At 39.6% G+C, this 16,960-nt stretch overlaps 1 protein-coding gene across 3 annotated transcripts in view; it reads left to right on the top strand.

The window, feature by feature from the left end:
* The window catches only part of MDN1 (midasin AAA ATPase 1), a 159,670-nt gene that overhangs the window by 99,074 nt on the left and 43,636 nt on the right, over nt 1-16,960 (top strand). For all 3 annotated transcript variants that reach the window (XM_045867230.3, XM_064597868.1, XM_045867229.3), the window contains exons 52-63: nt 936-1,051; nt 2,058-2,191; nt 5,577-5,734; nt 5,945-6,065; nt 6,425-6,635; nt 6,997-7,228; nt 7,544-7,670; nt 8,282-8,452; nt 12,308-12,522; nt 12,912-13,299; nt 14,097-14,206; nt 14,857-15,562. In XM_045867230.3, coding sequence (XP_045723186.2) covers nt 936-1,051; nt 2,058-2,191; nt 5,577-5,734; nt 5,945-6,065; nt 6,425-6,635; nt 6,997-7,228; nt 7,544-7,670; nt 8,282-8,452; nt 12,308-12,522; nt 12,912-13,299; nt 14,097-14,206; nt 14,857-15,562 — 2,689 coding nt within the window. The remainder of the gene's footprint in view (nt 1-935; nt 1,052-2,057; nt 2,192-5,576; nt 5,735-5,944; nt 6,066-6,424; nt 6,636-6,996; nt 7,229-7,543; nt 7,671-8,281; nt 8,453-12,307; nt 12,523-12,911; nt 13,300-14,096; nt 14,207-14,856; nt 15,563-16,960) is intronic.

The raw sequence follows: 16,960 nt of genomic DNA, 5'->3' as shown, positions 1-16,960 counted from the left end.
GCTACATGCTCAATGAAGTAACTCTGATGTCAAAAAAAAAAAAAAAAAAAAATGCCTGGAAATGCTGCAAGTTCTTAATAATTTAATAGGATGCTTTAAGAGATACACTAACTCAATGTTAATGTTGTGTTATATTTTGCAATTAATCTTTTATCATAAGATAGTCATGTTTCTCTTGTTTTCTATTCATGATTCTCGGCAGCTCCTCCCATATTCACCTGCTCATTCTCTTACAGGTCCTTTCCTCAGCCTTGTGTCCACATCATTTCCCATCCTCTAATGTTGAGACATGTAACACCTGCATGCTTATGTGCATACTCAACATATAAATTTATCTAATTGTTATATAAGCTGGTCTTTCCTCACATTTAATGTAATGGCCAGCAGTAGTTTTTTAATTGGCAAACAATGTAATGTAATACATTTTTAAAAATAATTTTATAACTGAGTTATAATGTACATTACAGAAAAGTACACTTAATAATGAGTATATTTGGTTTTGATGAATTTTCACAAAGTGAACTCATGCATTTGGTATGAACTAGCACCTCAAGGCCCTCTTATCTCCCCTCCTAGTAACACCCCCTTGTGCCTCCCTAGGTAACTTATAACACCAGAGATTAATTTTATGATGGCCACTTTTAAGAGTTCACAGTGTAGAGTGTCAGATTACAGCAAAGCCTGGCAGTTTCCCTAGATGCAGCTTTTCCCAGTCATCTGTCTTCCCCACTCCCCATCCCCCCCACAACTCAGTCATCATCACTTTCACCTCTATCTGTTTAGTCCAGAATTTGGAGGGGATGGAAAGGAATGGCAGGTTGAAGGAGATTGATCTTCCAAGGATTCTCAGGATTTCAGCAGGTAAGAGGATGTGATTGCAAAGTAGTATACAGTAATAACCAATAATATTTGTTATGTTATTGATCTCGTTTCAGGACAATCATATATCTTGACCGGGAAAAACGGATTTTTACTGAAGCAAATTTGATTTCTGTTGGTGGCAAAAAGTTAAGAAATAGTGTTTTAAGAATGTCCTTTGAGTTCCATAAAGGTAAGAAGTTTACTTTTTATATTCTTGAGTTATGCATCTGATCATAGAATGTCTCTAAAGTTAAGAGACCTTCAGTAGCTGCTGCCATTTTACTGATTCCTTTTGATTTTTTGGCCTGATTTGTTCAATAGTAGTGACTAACTGCTTTGTACATGTCCTTGATTTCATTTACTTTTTATAGTAACCTTACGTGGTGTAGGTCCCATGCTGTGAAAGAGGAGAGGGATGTACAGAGATGCTCATGGTCACATCTCTAGCAAGTAACAGAACTAGAATCTGAAATCTAGGTCTGTTGGCTCAAAAAATTCATGCTCCTAAGTATTTCATTATAGGTTCTTTCTTCATCCTTCCTTTATTTTTTTTTAATTGAAAAGGTATCTGTGCTTGTTGGAAAAAATTTGGACTATATGGAAGCATAAAAATTGAAGAAGTCTGCCTTTGAAGCAGTTATTGTTAATAGTCGCATTCCTTTGTATCTTCTCCTCTGTGCTATCTATTCATTCAAACATATATACACTTTGTTTTTGTTTTGTATTTAAACAATTACTTGTGGGGCGCCCTGGGTGGCTCAGTCATTAAGCATCTGCCTTTGGCTCAGGTCATGATCCCGGGGTCCTGGGATTGAGCCCCGCATCGGGCTCCCTGCTCGGTGGGAAGCCTGCTTCTCCCTCTCCCCTGCTTGTGTTCCCTTCCTCGCTGTCTCTCTCTCTCTGTCAAATAAATAAATAGATCTTTAAAATAAATAAATAAACAAGTACTTGTAAAATACCCATTATTGCTCTTTAATTTTCATTTTTCATTAAGACGTTAAGAACTTCTATAGATATGCATACCTGATTTGCTAAGTGTAATATAATAGTAGGCTAAGAATTTGCTTTCAATTTTGACCTTTAAAATTGACCTTCATACTAGAGATGCAGTTAAGTTCCATATTACAGTTGATTTTAAAAATGTCCAGATGTTAATTTAAATCTGATGGAATATTCTTATTTGTGTCAACTCTAAGATCCAGAAAGCTATCACAGCCTGCCCCATGAAGTTGTGGTCAATCTTGCTGCTTTTTTTGAACTTTGTGATGCACTAATCCTGCTCTGGGTCCAGTCCTCTCAGGGGATGGTGTCTAATGCCAGTGTCATTGAGGTGAGGAAATATACCTTATTTTTTATTTTTGTGCCAAGACAAATGTTTAAGATTTTTAGGGGTGAGACAAACTACAATGTTGTTATTATATGTCCAATATTACTTGAGAAATTTAGTTGTTCTTAACAGTTTTAAATATATACACACATATTTTAGAGCTTTGTGGGTATATAATTGACAAATAGCATATATTTGAAGTGTAGAATTTTATGTTTTGACATGTATACACCTGTGAAGCCATTACCACAATAGTGAACATATCTAATACCCTCAAGCCTTTCCTCATCTTCCTTTCTCTCCCTTGCCCCCACCCTAAACCAGGAATCCATTAACATGCTTTTGGTTAGTTGCATTTTTCTAGCATTTTATATAATTGGAATTATGCAGTATACTTTTTTTGTCTGGCTTCTTTCACTCAAAACAGTTATTTTGAGATGTATCCATATTGTTTATTGTATTAAGAGTTCATTCTTTTTTATTGCCAAGTAATATTCCATCAAATGTAGGTACTACAATCTATCCACCTCTTGGAGAACATTGGAATTTTAATTTATATTTTAATCCACTTAAGTCTTAGACATCCTTGAATTTTGAATCTGGATTATTCTAATAATTTCAATAAACAAGAATAGTAGGTCTTAACTTTTAAGACCCTAAGTCTTGAGTCTAAAAAGTTTATCAAAGATTTTATAGTCACATCTATACATATTTACTATATTAGGAAATAAATCTGAGAATACAAAAAATATTAATTTGCTTAAAACACACAATAGCAAATCCATTGAATGTTAACAGGAATAACATTTTTAATGAGAATCAACTGTTTTTCAAAACAAATTAATGAAAAGTGCAACTATTTTTACATTTCTTCAAGTCTTTTTAATGTATGGATTAACAGAAGAAAATGGAATCTTTGCATTCATCTTACATTATGTTGTTTAGGCCTCTATTTATATAGTTCTACTCCTCCCTTTTCCAACCTTATGTCTTCATAACCATTTCATATAACTGTGAATAATTTTCTTTGATACTGTACCACAACTTGACAAGTGATAGTTTTCTAAAGATTACTTGTAATGTGGAATCTGAAAAAATACACCAAACTTGTCATGCATCAAAATTCATTCGTCTAGCTTGCACTTTGGATGGACTTTTACTTTTTACTCTTGTAGGAATTTAGCTCATGCTTTGGTGATTTGGAAATTATTGTTCACCGAATTATCAGATCTTCCAAATGTTGATAAATCATTCTTCAGTGTCAACAGAGTCACACTGATGAAAAACTATCGGGGCGCCTGGGTGGCTCAGATGGTTAAGCGTCTGCCTTCGGCTCAGGTCGTGATCCCGGGGTCCTGGGATCGAGCCCCACATCGGGCTCCTGGCTCGGCCGGGAGTCTGCTTCTCCCTCTCCCTCTGCCTCTCCCACTGCTCATGCTCCTCTCTCTCTCTCTCTGTATCTCTGTGTCTCAAATGAATAAAAAAAAAACTTAAAAAAACTTAAAAAAAAAAAAAAACTATCACAAACCTCATCAGAAAAATCTTGAAGTATTGGGAATTTGTAAAGGTCTTGGTTTTCCAAAGTTCTGGGTTTCACTTGAAAGCTTGAATTTTATCTTTGACAACAAATACTCTCAATTGCTTTTCTTGAACTGGCAGATTCACTTCATTTTCAATATAGTGTTTGCCAGATACCCAGTCACAGTTTGTCCATCCCACCCATCCCACCTCTTTTATTGGTACTATCAGTGCAAATGTCAACATAGTGAAAAAAGGTAAATAATTTGATATTATGAAAATAGCTTTTATCTCTCTGAGAGAAATCACTCAAGAAATCTTGAGACCACTTTGCTATAAAAATACATTTTAGAAGAGCAATGTTAGAGACTCACCTGATTTGCAATACAAATCTACTTTAGTGAAAACAGTAGGTATTATCACAAGGATAGACACGTAGACCAGTGAAACCAAAAGGAATTCAGAAATAGATCCTCATAGGGTCAATTGATTTTTTTTTTCTTCTTCTAAATATGCAAAGGTAATTTAATGGGGAAAACCAGTATATTCAACAAATGGTGATGGAACAAGTACAATAAAGTTCATATAATAAAGTTAAAAAATGAGCCTTCACCCCTGTCTTACATTATATAGAAAAATTACCTTAAAATGGATCATAAATCTAAATATAAAAGCTAAAACTATGTCTGTAAGAAAACATGGGAGAAAATCTTCATAACCTGAGGATAGGCAAAGATTCCAGAGGATTCTTCATAAAAGAAAAAATTGGGGGGCGCCTGGGTGGCTCAGTCGTTAAGCGTCTGCCTTCGGCTCGGGTCATGATCCCAGGGTCCTGGGATCGAGCCCCGCATTGGGCTCTCTGCTCGGCGGGAGGCCTGCTTCTCCCTCTCCCACTCCCCCTGCTTGTGTTCCCTCTCACTGTCTCTCTGTCAAATAAATAAATAAAATATTTAAAAAAAAAAGAAAAAAAATTTGATAAATTTTGTCAAAATCAAAACCTTCTGTTCTTGACATCTCTAAGAAAATGAAAACACTGGAGAAACTTTATTTATTTATTTATTTTAAAGATTTTATTTATTTATTTGAGACAGAGAGAATGAGATACAGAGAGCATGAGAGGGAGGAGGGTCAGAGGGAGAAGCAGACTCCCCGCCAAGCAGGGAGCCCGACGCGGGACTCGATCCCGGGACTCCAGGATCATGACCTGAGCCGAAGGCAGTCGCTTAACCAACTGAGCCACCCAGGCGCCCCAACTCTGGAGAAACTTTAAAAATGGGCTGTATTATATAAAATTATAATTATATATTATAGATATTATATATATAAATTATATAAACTAATACAGCCCAAATTTTTAAATGAGCAACATAATTTGAATAGATATTTCTCAGAAGATATGTGAATGCTTAGTAAGAACTTCAAAACTTGCAACATCATTAGTTATCAAGGAAGTGTAATTGAAACCACAGTGAAGTGCCACCCACAAAATGGCTAAAATTAAAATCACTAACAGTAGTAGCAAGTATTGGTAAGGAAACAGAACAGTCGAAATTCGCCTATACTGCTGGTTGGAATACAAAATAGCGCCACTGCTTTGTAAGAAAAGTTGGCGGTATCTAATAACATTACATGTACACATACCATATAACCCAGTAATTCCATTTTCTCTAAGGAAATAGCTCTGAACTTCAAGTGCTTGGAGGAAAAAAATCTGTGCCTTCTTTGACTGTTTTAATGTCCCTAAAAATATTTCAGTCAAATGCTAGACCTTTTATGTGTGTATGTTGAGTATTGATTAACAATTGAAATCTGGGTCTTGTGTCTTTTACCGAGAAATGCTTGTGAGTAGTTTGGTTTACTTTGTTTTTAGATCTTGGATTCTCTGCGGTGGCGGGACCGGTTTTGGACCGTGGCTGACACAGTAAAAGTGGATGCCCCAGGCCTGGCCCTGCTTGCCCTTCACTGGCACTGGGTTTTGAAACATTTGGTCCGTCACATCCCTCAACTCCTAATGAACCATGAAAACAAGTAAGACTCATATTTTGAGTAATAATGTCAATATCTGTAGTACCAATGATGATAAAAAAAGGTTTGGAATTGAAACTTGTTGCTTTACTTTGGTTGATTCCCTTTGCCTATTGGTGAATGTGAATCAAATATAAAATGTAAATGAGGTCTCTACTATCCAGCATTTCCCCCTTTCCTTACTTCCCTCTTCCCTTTTCTCCTTCTTTAAAGATATTACAAAGAGGTTCAGACGGTCTCAGAACATATTCAGAATTGCTTGGGGAGCCCAACTGGTGGCTTCACTGGTATAAAGAAGTTGCAGAAGTTCCTGGGACGACCATTTCCTTTTAAGGTACAACTTAGAAACATGTCGTAAACACTAAGACTTGACATCTTAAGTTCTCCTGGAGCATGGGGACTGCCATTCAACTAGACTCATCCTTGCCAGTAACACTTAACCTAAATGTTCACAATACTATTAACTGATTTGTGAAGTGTTAACATTTTGTTTATTCTTGGAGAGTATTAAGTCTGGGTAGAGTTTTAACTTTATTACTATAAAATCTCCTGAGAGCAACAGGAGTAAACAAACCTTATGTTTTCTAGAAGCATTGTGGAAGTGTTTCATATTTTTTCTTATACCTGAACAGGTTGCTAAAAAGAACCTCCTTTCTCCTTGATAGTAGGTTCTCCTGGGTTTTGTTGTTTCAGAACAAGCTGGTGGTGGAGTGTTTTTCTCAATTGAAAGTCCTTAACAAAGCGCTTGCCATCAGAGAGCGGATGCCTGCCCTTGGGGAAAGTGGAAGGTGGGAAGACATTAATCATCTCCAAGTGGTTGCTTCTGAATGGACTTTAAAGAAAAGTCTCTTGCGAGCCTGGGGATTGGTCCTCAGAGCTAATATTCTGGAAGATGCCAACCCAGGTAATATACTCTGGAGTTTAGCCTGCTGACAGATGCTCCAGAAGTATTTGCTGCTCTACAGCCAATAAATTTTTAAGTTTTTCCCTTAGATTTTCTTTTTTTCTGCTTGTTTCTTTTCTCTTTTCCTTTTTTTTACTTTTTGTATACTATATCTACCATTAAATACGTGTCAGGCATAGAGTTGGACTTTACATATATTGTTTAATTCTGTCATCAGAATTGTGCAGGTATTAATGACATCATTTCACAGGTACAAAACTTAAGCTCAGGTTAAGCTCACAGTCACATAACTAGTTGTTGGGAATCTGAGCCTGTTCTACTGACCACTATGCTATAATGTTGCATGTGTCTTTCTGTCCAGATGAGTTGAAGAATCTTGTGAATGCCCATTGTTTAGAACTAAAAGCCAAAGGAATTTCAGTTGGTTTTCTGGAGAAAAAGCACAATGAAGCTTCCTCCCTGTTCCAACCAGACTTTACCTCCTTAATCCAACTCACCAGGAATGTTCAGTTGTGGCCTGCAATGGAGTACCTGGCGATGCTTTGGCAGTACAAAGTGACAGCTGATTTTATGACACAGGCTTGTCTAAGAAGGTAAGCCATTTTTCCTTGGGAGAACTTTTTTTTTTGTTAGGTTATTCTATGTATCCGACTTGTGAAACAAAGCATAGACTTGTCTTAAAGGGGACTAGTTACCAAAACCAAGGGAGGCCTGTTGCCACTGATTCTTTGCTTGTTTTCACTCCACCTCTACAAGTTACTAGGTGTTTTTCCAGTAGAATTGCTTGTTTGTATTTTAATAAATGCACTGTAAATTCTGTGTGTTCCATCTTCCCATACATAGCAGATTTCTAGCAATTTATTGATAGCCCACAACCCATCCTTCCTTCCTCTTTATTTGTGGAACAGGTCCAGCAAAAATCAGCCACCCCAGATAGATGAGGAGATAAGTCATCACATCACATTTTGTCTTAAGCACACACCAATTGGTCCGCGAGAGCTTCGAGACCTTTGGTTCTTATTGCACCATCAGAAGGTAAAAAGGGAGATAAACCTCTATACTATGAGCCAATTAGACATTCTGCGGCAGACTGGTTGCAGAATGTTCTATTTATGTCCGAAACTCCAGTCTTACTTGAATTAACTTTCAAAGGGGAGAATTTTGAGTGTTTTTTGCAGTAATTATCTGGGTATTTCACAACTCTTATTACAGAATCATTGTATTTGGTTTCCAGTTAAATGAGTCTGAAATATGCTTATTTTTATTGTTTGTGCAAAAATACAGTGTGAGAGTGTTTTTAATCTTTCCCCCAAGAATAACTATTGAATGTGAATAGTGGTAAACTGCAGTTAATATAACTTCATTAGTACAACTTTTATTCACTTACCTATTTTGCTGATATTATAATCGTGTGATTCACTTATATTTCCTCATGTGCCTTATAAAAAGCAGATCTCAGTTTTATAAAATTATAAACAAGATGATAAGTGGCTTAACCAAGATGACCAGGGTGGCAAGAAATCAGGGACATTAGAATTAATATCTTTAAAACCCATGTTAATTTTAGATGAGTCTTATAAGAGGGAAACCTCATAACTTGACTTATGGAATTTTTCTCAAATATTCTCTTATCTATTTATCTCTAGGTGTCTACTGAAGAAATTATTTCATTGTGGTCTGACTTATTTAATTCCACATTTATGTCTTTTTGGAGCAGTACTGTGACTACAAATCCAGAGTACTGGCTAATGTGGAGCCCTCTGCCTGGTGTACAGCAGAGGGAGATGCCCAAGTCCCTTTTGGACTCCACATTGAAGGTTTGTTGACATAAAATCATAAAAGTGTTTGATAGTGGAAAAAATTTCTTGATCTAGCAATAAACATTTATTCCTAGGACAGAGCAGTAACTAAATAAGTGATTGTAATACTTTATTTTCTGCAGGATGTTAATAAGTATATCTCCAAAAAAGATATTCTATCTTAAGTCATTTGGGAAGTTCTGAATTAAAGCAAATAAAGTTAAATATATTCACTTGGGGTGCTTGGGTGGCTCAGTCGTTTGAGCATCTGACCCTTGGTTTCAGCTCAGGTCATGATCTCAGGGTTGTGAGATTGAGCCCTGCATCGGGCTCCACGCCCAGTGCGGAGTCTGCTAAGGGATTCTTTCCCCCTCTGCTCCTCCCCCTACTCATACTCTCTCTCTCTAAAATAATAAAAAAAGTCTTCACTTTCTTCTCTAATTAAAATACCTTTTTTCGGGGCGCCTGGATGGCTCAGATGGTTAAGCTTTTGCCTTCGGCTCAGGTCATGATCCCAGGATCCTGGGATCGAGCCCTGCTTTGGGCTCCTTGCTCAGTGGGGAGCCTACTCTCTCTGCCTGCTCTGCCTGCTGCCCCCCCCATTTGTACTCTCCCTCTCTCTCTCTGGCAAATAAATAAAAATCTTTAAAAAAAAATACCTTTTTTCTAGTTATAAAATATTTTAACAGTATAGAAATGTATATGTACATGTGTATATGTGTGTGTGTATACAGTTGACCCTTGAACAACACAAGGTTTGAACTGCACAGCGTCACTTACACATGGATTTTTCTCAGTAAATATGTATTTTATATTGTATTGAAAAGTAAGGTAGAAGTTGCCAAATGCCTAGAAGCAAAGGGAGGGTAGAGGAAAGATGCAGGGAAGGCTGAACAGCAGGTCTCTCACCTGATTCTGGCACTCCTTATCCCACTACCTGTGCAAAGCTCGGTTCATTGAGGTCTTGACTGAGATAGGTACAAAGGGACTGGCGGGGTGGGGGTTTTCACTGAAGTGGCAGGGCCTGTCATTGGCAGAGTTGGCAGAGGACCACAGAATGATGACTCTCTGAGGTGAGGAGTCTAGAAAAACACCAGGGCACAGGATAAGCGCTAAGCAGGATTCTTGGTGGCCAAGGGGACGGGGGACAGCGGGAAGGGGTGTTGTCCATGGTGCTGAAAGTCCAAGGCAAGCAGTTAATACCACAGGGATAGTGACCCCTGGCTCACTGCTTGCCAGCATTTCCTGTAAGCAGAAACTGTGTTACAACCATGCAGCAGGGGTCAGTGACCTGGAAAGGTGAGTAATGGTACTCTGCCTTTCCTGGTTCTTTGCCTTTCTCTGGACTCTACATGGAAGGAGATTCTGCATTCTTGGGGAGGAGCAAGTAGCAGATACCACTCGAGGGTCCAACTCTGCTGACTTTGGGGATGAGAAGACCTGTGGTGTCTTGTTCTTCTGTACTGTACATAAGTTTTTGGGAGTTAACCATTAAATACATGGATTTTTTTATTGCGTGGGAGGGTTGGCACCCCAACCCCTGTGTTCCTATAACAAGCATACTTGCATACTGTTGTGTAAATCTTTGTCTATTTGTCCTAGCATTTCTGTGGATATGTTACAAGAACTGGAATTTAATCCTTGGTCAGAATGTCTGCACAGTTAAAGAAATTTATGGCAATTCTCAGAATGTCTAGGCAGGTGGTTTTTGTTTTTTACTACCCCCCCACCCCGGCCAAGTTTTTAAAATTCCAGTTAGTTAACATACAGAGTAATATTAGCTTCAGGTGTAGAATTTAGTGATTCATCACTTACATACAACACCTGATGTTCATCACAAATGCAGTCCTTAATACCCATCACCTGTTTAACCCATCCCCCCTCAACTTTCCCTCCAGTAACCATCAGTTTGTTCTGTATACTTGTCTGTTTCTTTTTTGCCTCTTTCCCCCTCCATGTTCATTTGTTTCGTAAATTCCACATATGAGTGAAATTATATGGCATTTGTCTTTCTCTGACTTATTTCACTTAGCATAATACTCTCTAGCTCCATCCATGTCATTGCAAATGGCAAGATTTCATTCTTCTTTATGGCTGAGTAATATTCCTGTGTGTGTACACACACACACACACACACGCACCTGACATCTAATTTATCCATTTATCAGTCGGACATTTGGGCTGTTACCATAATTTGTCTATTGTTGATAATGCTGCTATAAACATCAGGGTATGTTTACTTTTTTAAACATGCTAGGAGCTAGTAAAGGGGGAGGTCACAAAGTCCTGGATGATCACAGGAAGACTTAGGACTAGAGCACAATTTCACTTATTGTATCTATAAGAACCTGTTTCTTCATATCCTTGACACACTAGGTGTTATCAACATTTTTAAGTATTGCCAATTATTCAGTTTTTAAAATCTCATTTGAATTTGTACTCCTGATTATTTTTTTGGGATTAAACATCTTTACACATATATATAATGTTTCCTTCTCTGCATTATTCAGTCGTTTATTGCTCATTTGCTAAAAAACAATTTGAATTCATCATCATTTTCTTATTGAAGATCTCTTTATTATGGATATTAAAATTTTATCCACCATATGGTTGGAAATATATTTCTGCTGTTCTCTTGTCTCTCAAGTTTTATAATGTTTTCTTTTCGAATACTCTGGCCCCTTTCTATTTTCTGGCTTTGGTGTCATGCTTTTAAAAAAAGTCTTTCTTCACTATCCCTAGAGTTAAAAACCATTTGCCCATATTTTCTTGTATATGTTTGTTTTGTTTTATATTTAAATCATCAGTTACATCTGGATATCTTGTTTTGTGAGGTAGGTTTACAAATATTTTATACAAACAGTATATCCAAAAGCAGTATAACAACACCATGTTTTATTAATTCATCCTTTCCACGCTCATTTGAAATGCCACCTTTGTCATACCTTATTCCCACAGATGTTCATGGCTTTGTTTTGGACTCTTCTATTCTCTTTCTGTATCAAAATTGATATTTTTAATTAAAAAAATTTTTTTTTGTAATCTCTATAGCCAATATGGGGCTCCAACTCATGACTCTGAGATCAAGAGTCACATACTCTTCTGACTGAGCCCAGCCAGGCGCCCCTCAAAATTGATTTCTTTATTGTAACACATTTCTCAGAGCATTTAGTGATAAATCTTATGGATTCCCCAAGAGTTGCAGAGTATATGGTGTTTCCCATTTTATTTATTTAACCACCTAATCCTTCGCTGTGGACAGCTACTAGTGTGTCTCAGATGAATAGTCCAAGGAGCACAGGTTTGACAAACTTTGTCCCTGACTCTTTTTTTTTTTTTTAAGAGATTTTATTCATTTGAGAGAGAGAAAGAGTATGAGCAAGAGAGCACAAATAGGGGGAGAAGCAGACTCTCACTGAGCAGGGATACTGACGTGGGGCTCGATCCCAGGACCCTAGTATCATGACCTGAGCATACGGCAGACACTTAACCAACTGCGCTACCCATGTGCCCCTTTGTCCCTGACTCTTTAACATTTATCTTCTTACTCTTTTCCCTGCTTCCCAAGTTTCTCCTTCCTGCAATGTGCCCCTAGCTCTACTACAAGAATGGTCTTCCTGATGCCCAGGTGGGAGGGATTTTCTTGCAGTAGTAAAGCACCAATTGCTCCTCATTCTTTAAGAATAGAGTCTGTTTCTTTAAAGCCTGCTAACACCTGACCCCAGTCTGCACTCTGGTTGAGGTTTACCTGGTCCTAGCAACCTGGACCTCCTTCTCTTACTCTCTTTCTTCCCTCTGAAGTGCTCAGTGCTCAACTGCTTGTTGAAATCCTTTTAGTTAATTTCTAAAAGATACATGACCTCTCTTCATCAGGGCCCCGGCAGTCTCAGTAGAGCTGTATTCTCCAAGTGCTGCTTTGAAGTCTTGACCAACAGCTGCAAAGCAAGTCCCTGGGATGTGAGTGGCTTTCCCATCCTGTCCTCCTCACATGTCACCCTGGGAGAGTGGGTTGAGAGAGCCCTGCAGCTCCGGGACATCAGCCTGGTGCTTTGGACCAACATGGCTATGCCTTCAGTCGCAGAGTTCAGGTATTCTTACATGCCCCTGCCCCCCCCGCCACCCATAGACTGTAAAGGTCTGTCTTTCCTACAGAGCATGTAGCAGAAAACTCAGTCAGAACTTGTTTCTGTAGAAGCTAGTTTTGGTGGGTGAAGGCAAGTATATTTTCTGGCTGGATTAGCAAGTTTTTAGCCCATGACAGGCTATTATGAGCTGGCCAGTGCCTCTGTCAGTTTTAAGCTTATTGTGATAAAGAGAGTGGTGCTTGGAAAAGCATGTAAGATTACTTGAGAAGAGAAATTCACCTTTAGCTATTGGCAGTGCAGTCTGCTGTGTCATTTTCTGAGAGAACGATAGTGTGAGAAAGGAATGCTGTTTGATGTAGTACAAACTCTTAAATGCTTCCTTATCTCTACAGACGCACGGATTCGCAGCTCCAGGGGCTTGTGCTGTGCCGGCACCTGGCAGGTTTGGCAGAGCTGCTCCCTGAGCCCCGGCGGCAGGAGTATATGGAGAACTGCGAGCAGCTATTGCTCGGGGACAGCCAGGCCTTCCAGCATGTGGGCCAGACTCTTGGGGACATGGCTGGGCAGGAGGCTCTGCCCAAAGAGCTGCTATGCCTCTTGCTCACCTCCCTGCGCCACTTGTTTGGGGAAGGGGATGGTAAACGGGACCTTCCTGAGCCAGCCCGCCGTGGGAGCCTCTGGGTGAGCCTTGGCTTGCTCCAGATTCAGACATGGCTTCCGCAGGCACGCTTTGACCCTGCAGTGAAGAGAGAATACAAACTCAAGTATGCTAAGGAAGAGGTATGGAGGAGTGAGAGTTTGGAGCATGAGCTCCATCCCTGACTGGGTGGGTTTGCTTAGTATATTACTCCTTTTATTGCTTTTTGGATGCTTGGAGCATCAGAGGGATGATTTTGCATAGGCTGCTCTGTGACATCCCAGGAGTGTATTCTAAAGACTGCATTTTCCTCTTTGAGAGTTCCTCTAAGTAAGCTTAGGTACTTGGAGGGGCCCTTCCTAAGCTTCTGATGCATTTGCCAATAGGCTGCAGTAGACGGAGGTCACAACAGTCAAACACCTGAGGCATTGCCAGAGAACTAGTGGTATCTCTCCTATCCATACACTCTCTACCTGAACTAAATTTTGAATATTTGGACTTGGATAATTTCTTTTAGATATGGTATGGTATTCCTCAGGTTTTAAAGTTTGGGTGTTTGTTATCTAAAATTCAAGAATCAAGTAAATTTAGATTAAGTGGCATTCCTCAGTAGTTGAACTTCTAACCAAACTGAGGAACTGAATACATAAAGATAGTGATATAATTTTCCTTCTTCAAAATATGGAACTAGTATATGAGTTGGTAAAGACTAAGCTGCTATAGCAGAGTCCTAGAAGTTCAGTGGTGTGAATAAGATAGTTTCTTTTACCTAATAGCTCTAAGGTGAGTGATCCAGATTAATGGAGCAAAAACCCCTGCTCTTGGATCATTCAAGAGCCCAGGTTCCTTCCATCCAGTTGCTCTACCCTTCCCAGGGCATTGTCCTCCTGGACATGGTCATAGCTGGGCACAGCAGACCAGCTTCTTCCCTTTCTCTTAGTTACACCAGCTGCAGTGTGAGTGGAAGACCCGAAACCTCTCGTCCCAGCTACTGACTGGAACAGACCTGGAAAATGAAGTCATTATCCGTTACTCTCATCCTCACATCAGGTAACAGCAGAGTAATTGTGTTGTGCTGTTTTTTTGTTTTTGTTTTTTAAAGACATTTTGAGGTTGACCTTTGCAGTGTAATTGCAATGTTAGAGGTGATAATACATGTCTCTACATTAGCAATTAGATCCTAAAGCCATGGTTATGGTCAGGAAAAATTAATACTCTGAAAGGAGGGGCAGGATTCACATAGGACCAGGTGGGTTGAAACCAGAACTTATTTTCAACATGATAGAAGTTGGATCTGATGATGTGCACTGTGTGGGTTTGTTGTCTTGGTAAATATTGTGTAGTGTAGTAGGTCTGCATTCCAGTCTGGTTCCTGTCCTTTGGCTTTAGACTTTAAGGAGATCACTTAATGCCTTTGAGCCTCAGAGTCCGTGTCTGTAAGAGGAGGATCATAGCAACTACTTAAGTGAATTGTGATTAGACTTTGATGAAATATGCATCTACATTGCTTAACACCATGTGTGGTATGTGATAAATGATCTCTCTGTATTATTCATTTACATTATAATTGTCAATATTTTCTTCATATTATTCTTCAGCAGCTGATCTGCCTTCATTCTGTTTTCCTGAGCTAAAGACTCAGTCTAGATTTGCTGTTTTTCACCTGACAGAATTTGCATATTGTGTTAATTTGCCTTTAGACTACTTCGCCAAAGAATTGATCATCTGGAGAACTTAATCTGCAGCCTGTCAAAGAAGCAGGCCTTTAGACCCCAGGTGCCTGCCTACGAGTCACTGGTGCAGGAGATCCACCACTATGTCACCAGCATTGCCAAGGCCCCTGCTGTTCAGGATCTGCTCACACGGCTCCTGCAGGCCCTCCACATGGATGGGCCTCGGTCTGCCCAGGTGGCCCAGACCCTTCTGAAGGAGGAAGCTTCCTGGCAGCAATCCCACCACCAGTTCAGGAAGCGGCTGGCAGAGGAGTATGCCCTGTATCCAGACTCTGTGGCCCCACTGCAAGCATCCATCCTGCAGTTGCAGCATGGCATGAGGCTGGTGGCATCTGAGGTCTATGCTTCATTCCAAGGCAGTGTGGTCTGTGCAGACAGGCTGGGCACCCTGGCCACATCCCTGTTGGCTTTTCCATCGGTGGGCCCCACCTTCCCCACTTACTATGCTCATGCAGACGCTTTATGCTCAGTGAAATCAGAGGAGGTTCTTCGAAGCCTTGGGAAGTTGCTCCTCAAGCGCTCAGGAGGAAAGGAGCTGGAAGGCAAGGGCCAGAGACCTTGCCCCACTCGAGAGCAGCTGCTGCTGAATGCCCTCCTTTACCTGCGCTCCCATGTGCTGTGCAAGGGAGAGCTGGACCAGAGGGCCCTGCAGCTCTTCAGACATGTATGCCAGGTAAGCCCATTTCTGGGGGTCCAGGCCCGGCCTCCTGCTGCAGGGAGCTGGGAGCACAAGAGGGGCATCTGTAGGACATTAGCAATACCCTGTGTAGAAAGACCCATGTGGTTGGGCAGTGGTATCTAGTGTCTTCCTTTCTGACTCCTATTCAACTGTCAGTTTGGGGGGTCTTTGTCCCTCAGTTTTTAAGAGTTTAGAAAAAAATCAGTGAAGTTAGCTCTTTATTTGTGATACACACTGCAAGTATTTTCCCCTAGTTTGTTGTTTGTCTTTTGACTTTATTTATGGTGGTTTTTGCCAGGTAATAGTATCAACTTATTAAGAAAATCTGTTTTCCTCTTACCAATGAAAACAATTTGTTCTCAATTTATATAATTAAAAGAATAAACATAAATGAAACTTACTAGATTTTACCACTTAAATAAGCTGTATAACTGTTAACATACTAGTGCGTCCCGTTCTGGGTTTATTTGTATACATGTATCTGTACATGTATGTCTATGACATTATAAATTTAAGTCATTTGTCCCAGTGGTTTATAAATTTTTGTTTTTTAGCAGAACTCTTTTTAAAATAAAAGCCTTATACTAGTTTCCCGATACGTAATAGATAAAAGGTGTGCTTTAATTGAGGACAGTTCTGTCCCCTCTGTGGTCTCTGAGACTGGTCTTTAAGTTGCTACAGTTCTGCACACCACTGTTAAAATCCATTCTGTTTTATACTTCGCTTTAAAAAACTTAACAGCATTTAGTGATTATTTTCCTCCATAATTACGGTATTCTTTACCTACATCATATTGAATGGCTGCCTAGTTTTCTATTATATGGCTATGGTCTAAGACATTTAACTAATTTCTTATCATTGGACACTTTTTTTTTTTCTTTAAAGATTTTATTTATTTGTCAGAGAGGGAGAGAGAGAGAGCACAAGCAGGGGGAGTGGGAGAGGGAGAAGTAGGCTCCCCGCTGAGCAAGGAACCCGACGCAGGACTCGATCCCAGGACTCTGGGATCATGACCTGAGCTGAAGGCAGATGTTTAACGAACTGAGCCACCCAGGCGTCCCATCATTGGACACTTAATATTTGTAGTCTTTTTACTATCTTAGAAAACATTACCACCACCATCACCATAAATAGTCTTATACCTAGGTCTTTGGGTACAAATTCTAGAAAGCAGAATTGCTGGGATGAAGATTAACCACTTAGGTTTTTAATACAGATTATCTTTCTGAATGGTGGATACTCATTTCCTCAGTTCTCATCAGTACTGTTTATAGTTTTTGCCAACTTAAGGACTTAAAATCTTAGAGTTACTGGGGATTTAAGAAGTGTCTGATAAGGCATAGCCCAGTTTTGTCTGATTGGTGCCCTGCAACCACCCTGCCCCCAACCCAC

This window comes from Mirounga angustirostris, unplaced genomic scaffold, assembly GCF_029215605.1.
Source record: "Mirounga angustirostris isolate CCGP_5_RB_7025 unplaced genomic scaffold, mMirAng1.0.hap1 SCAF_8, whole genome shotgun sequence".
In the NCBI taxonomy this organism is placed as follows: domain Eukaryota; kingdom Metazoa; phylum Chordata; class Mammalia; order Carnivora; family Phocidae; genus Mirounga; species Mirounga angustirostris.
The sequence above is the reverse complement of the archived record's forward strand: the minus strand, read 5'-3'. Positions and strand labels throughout refer to the sequence as shown.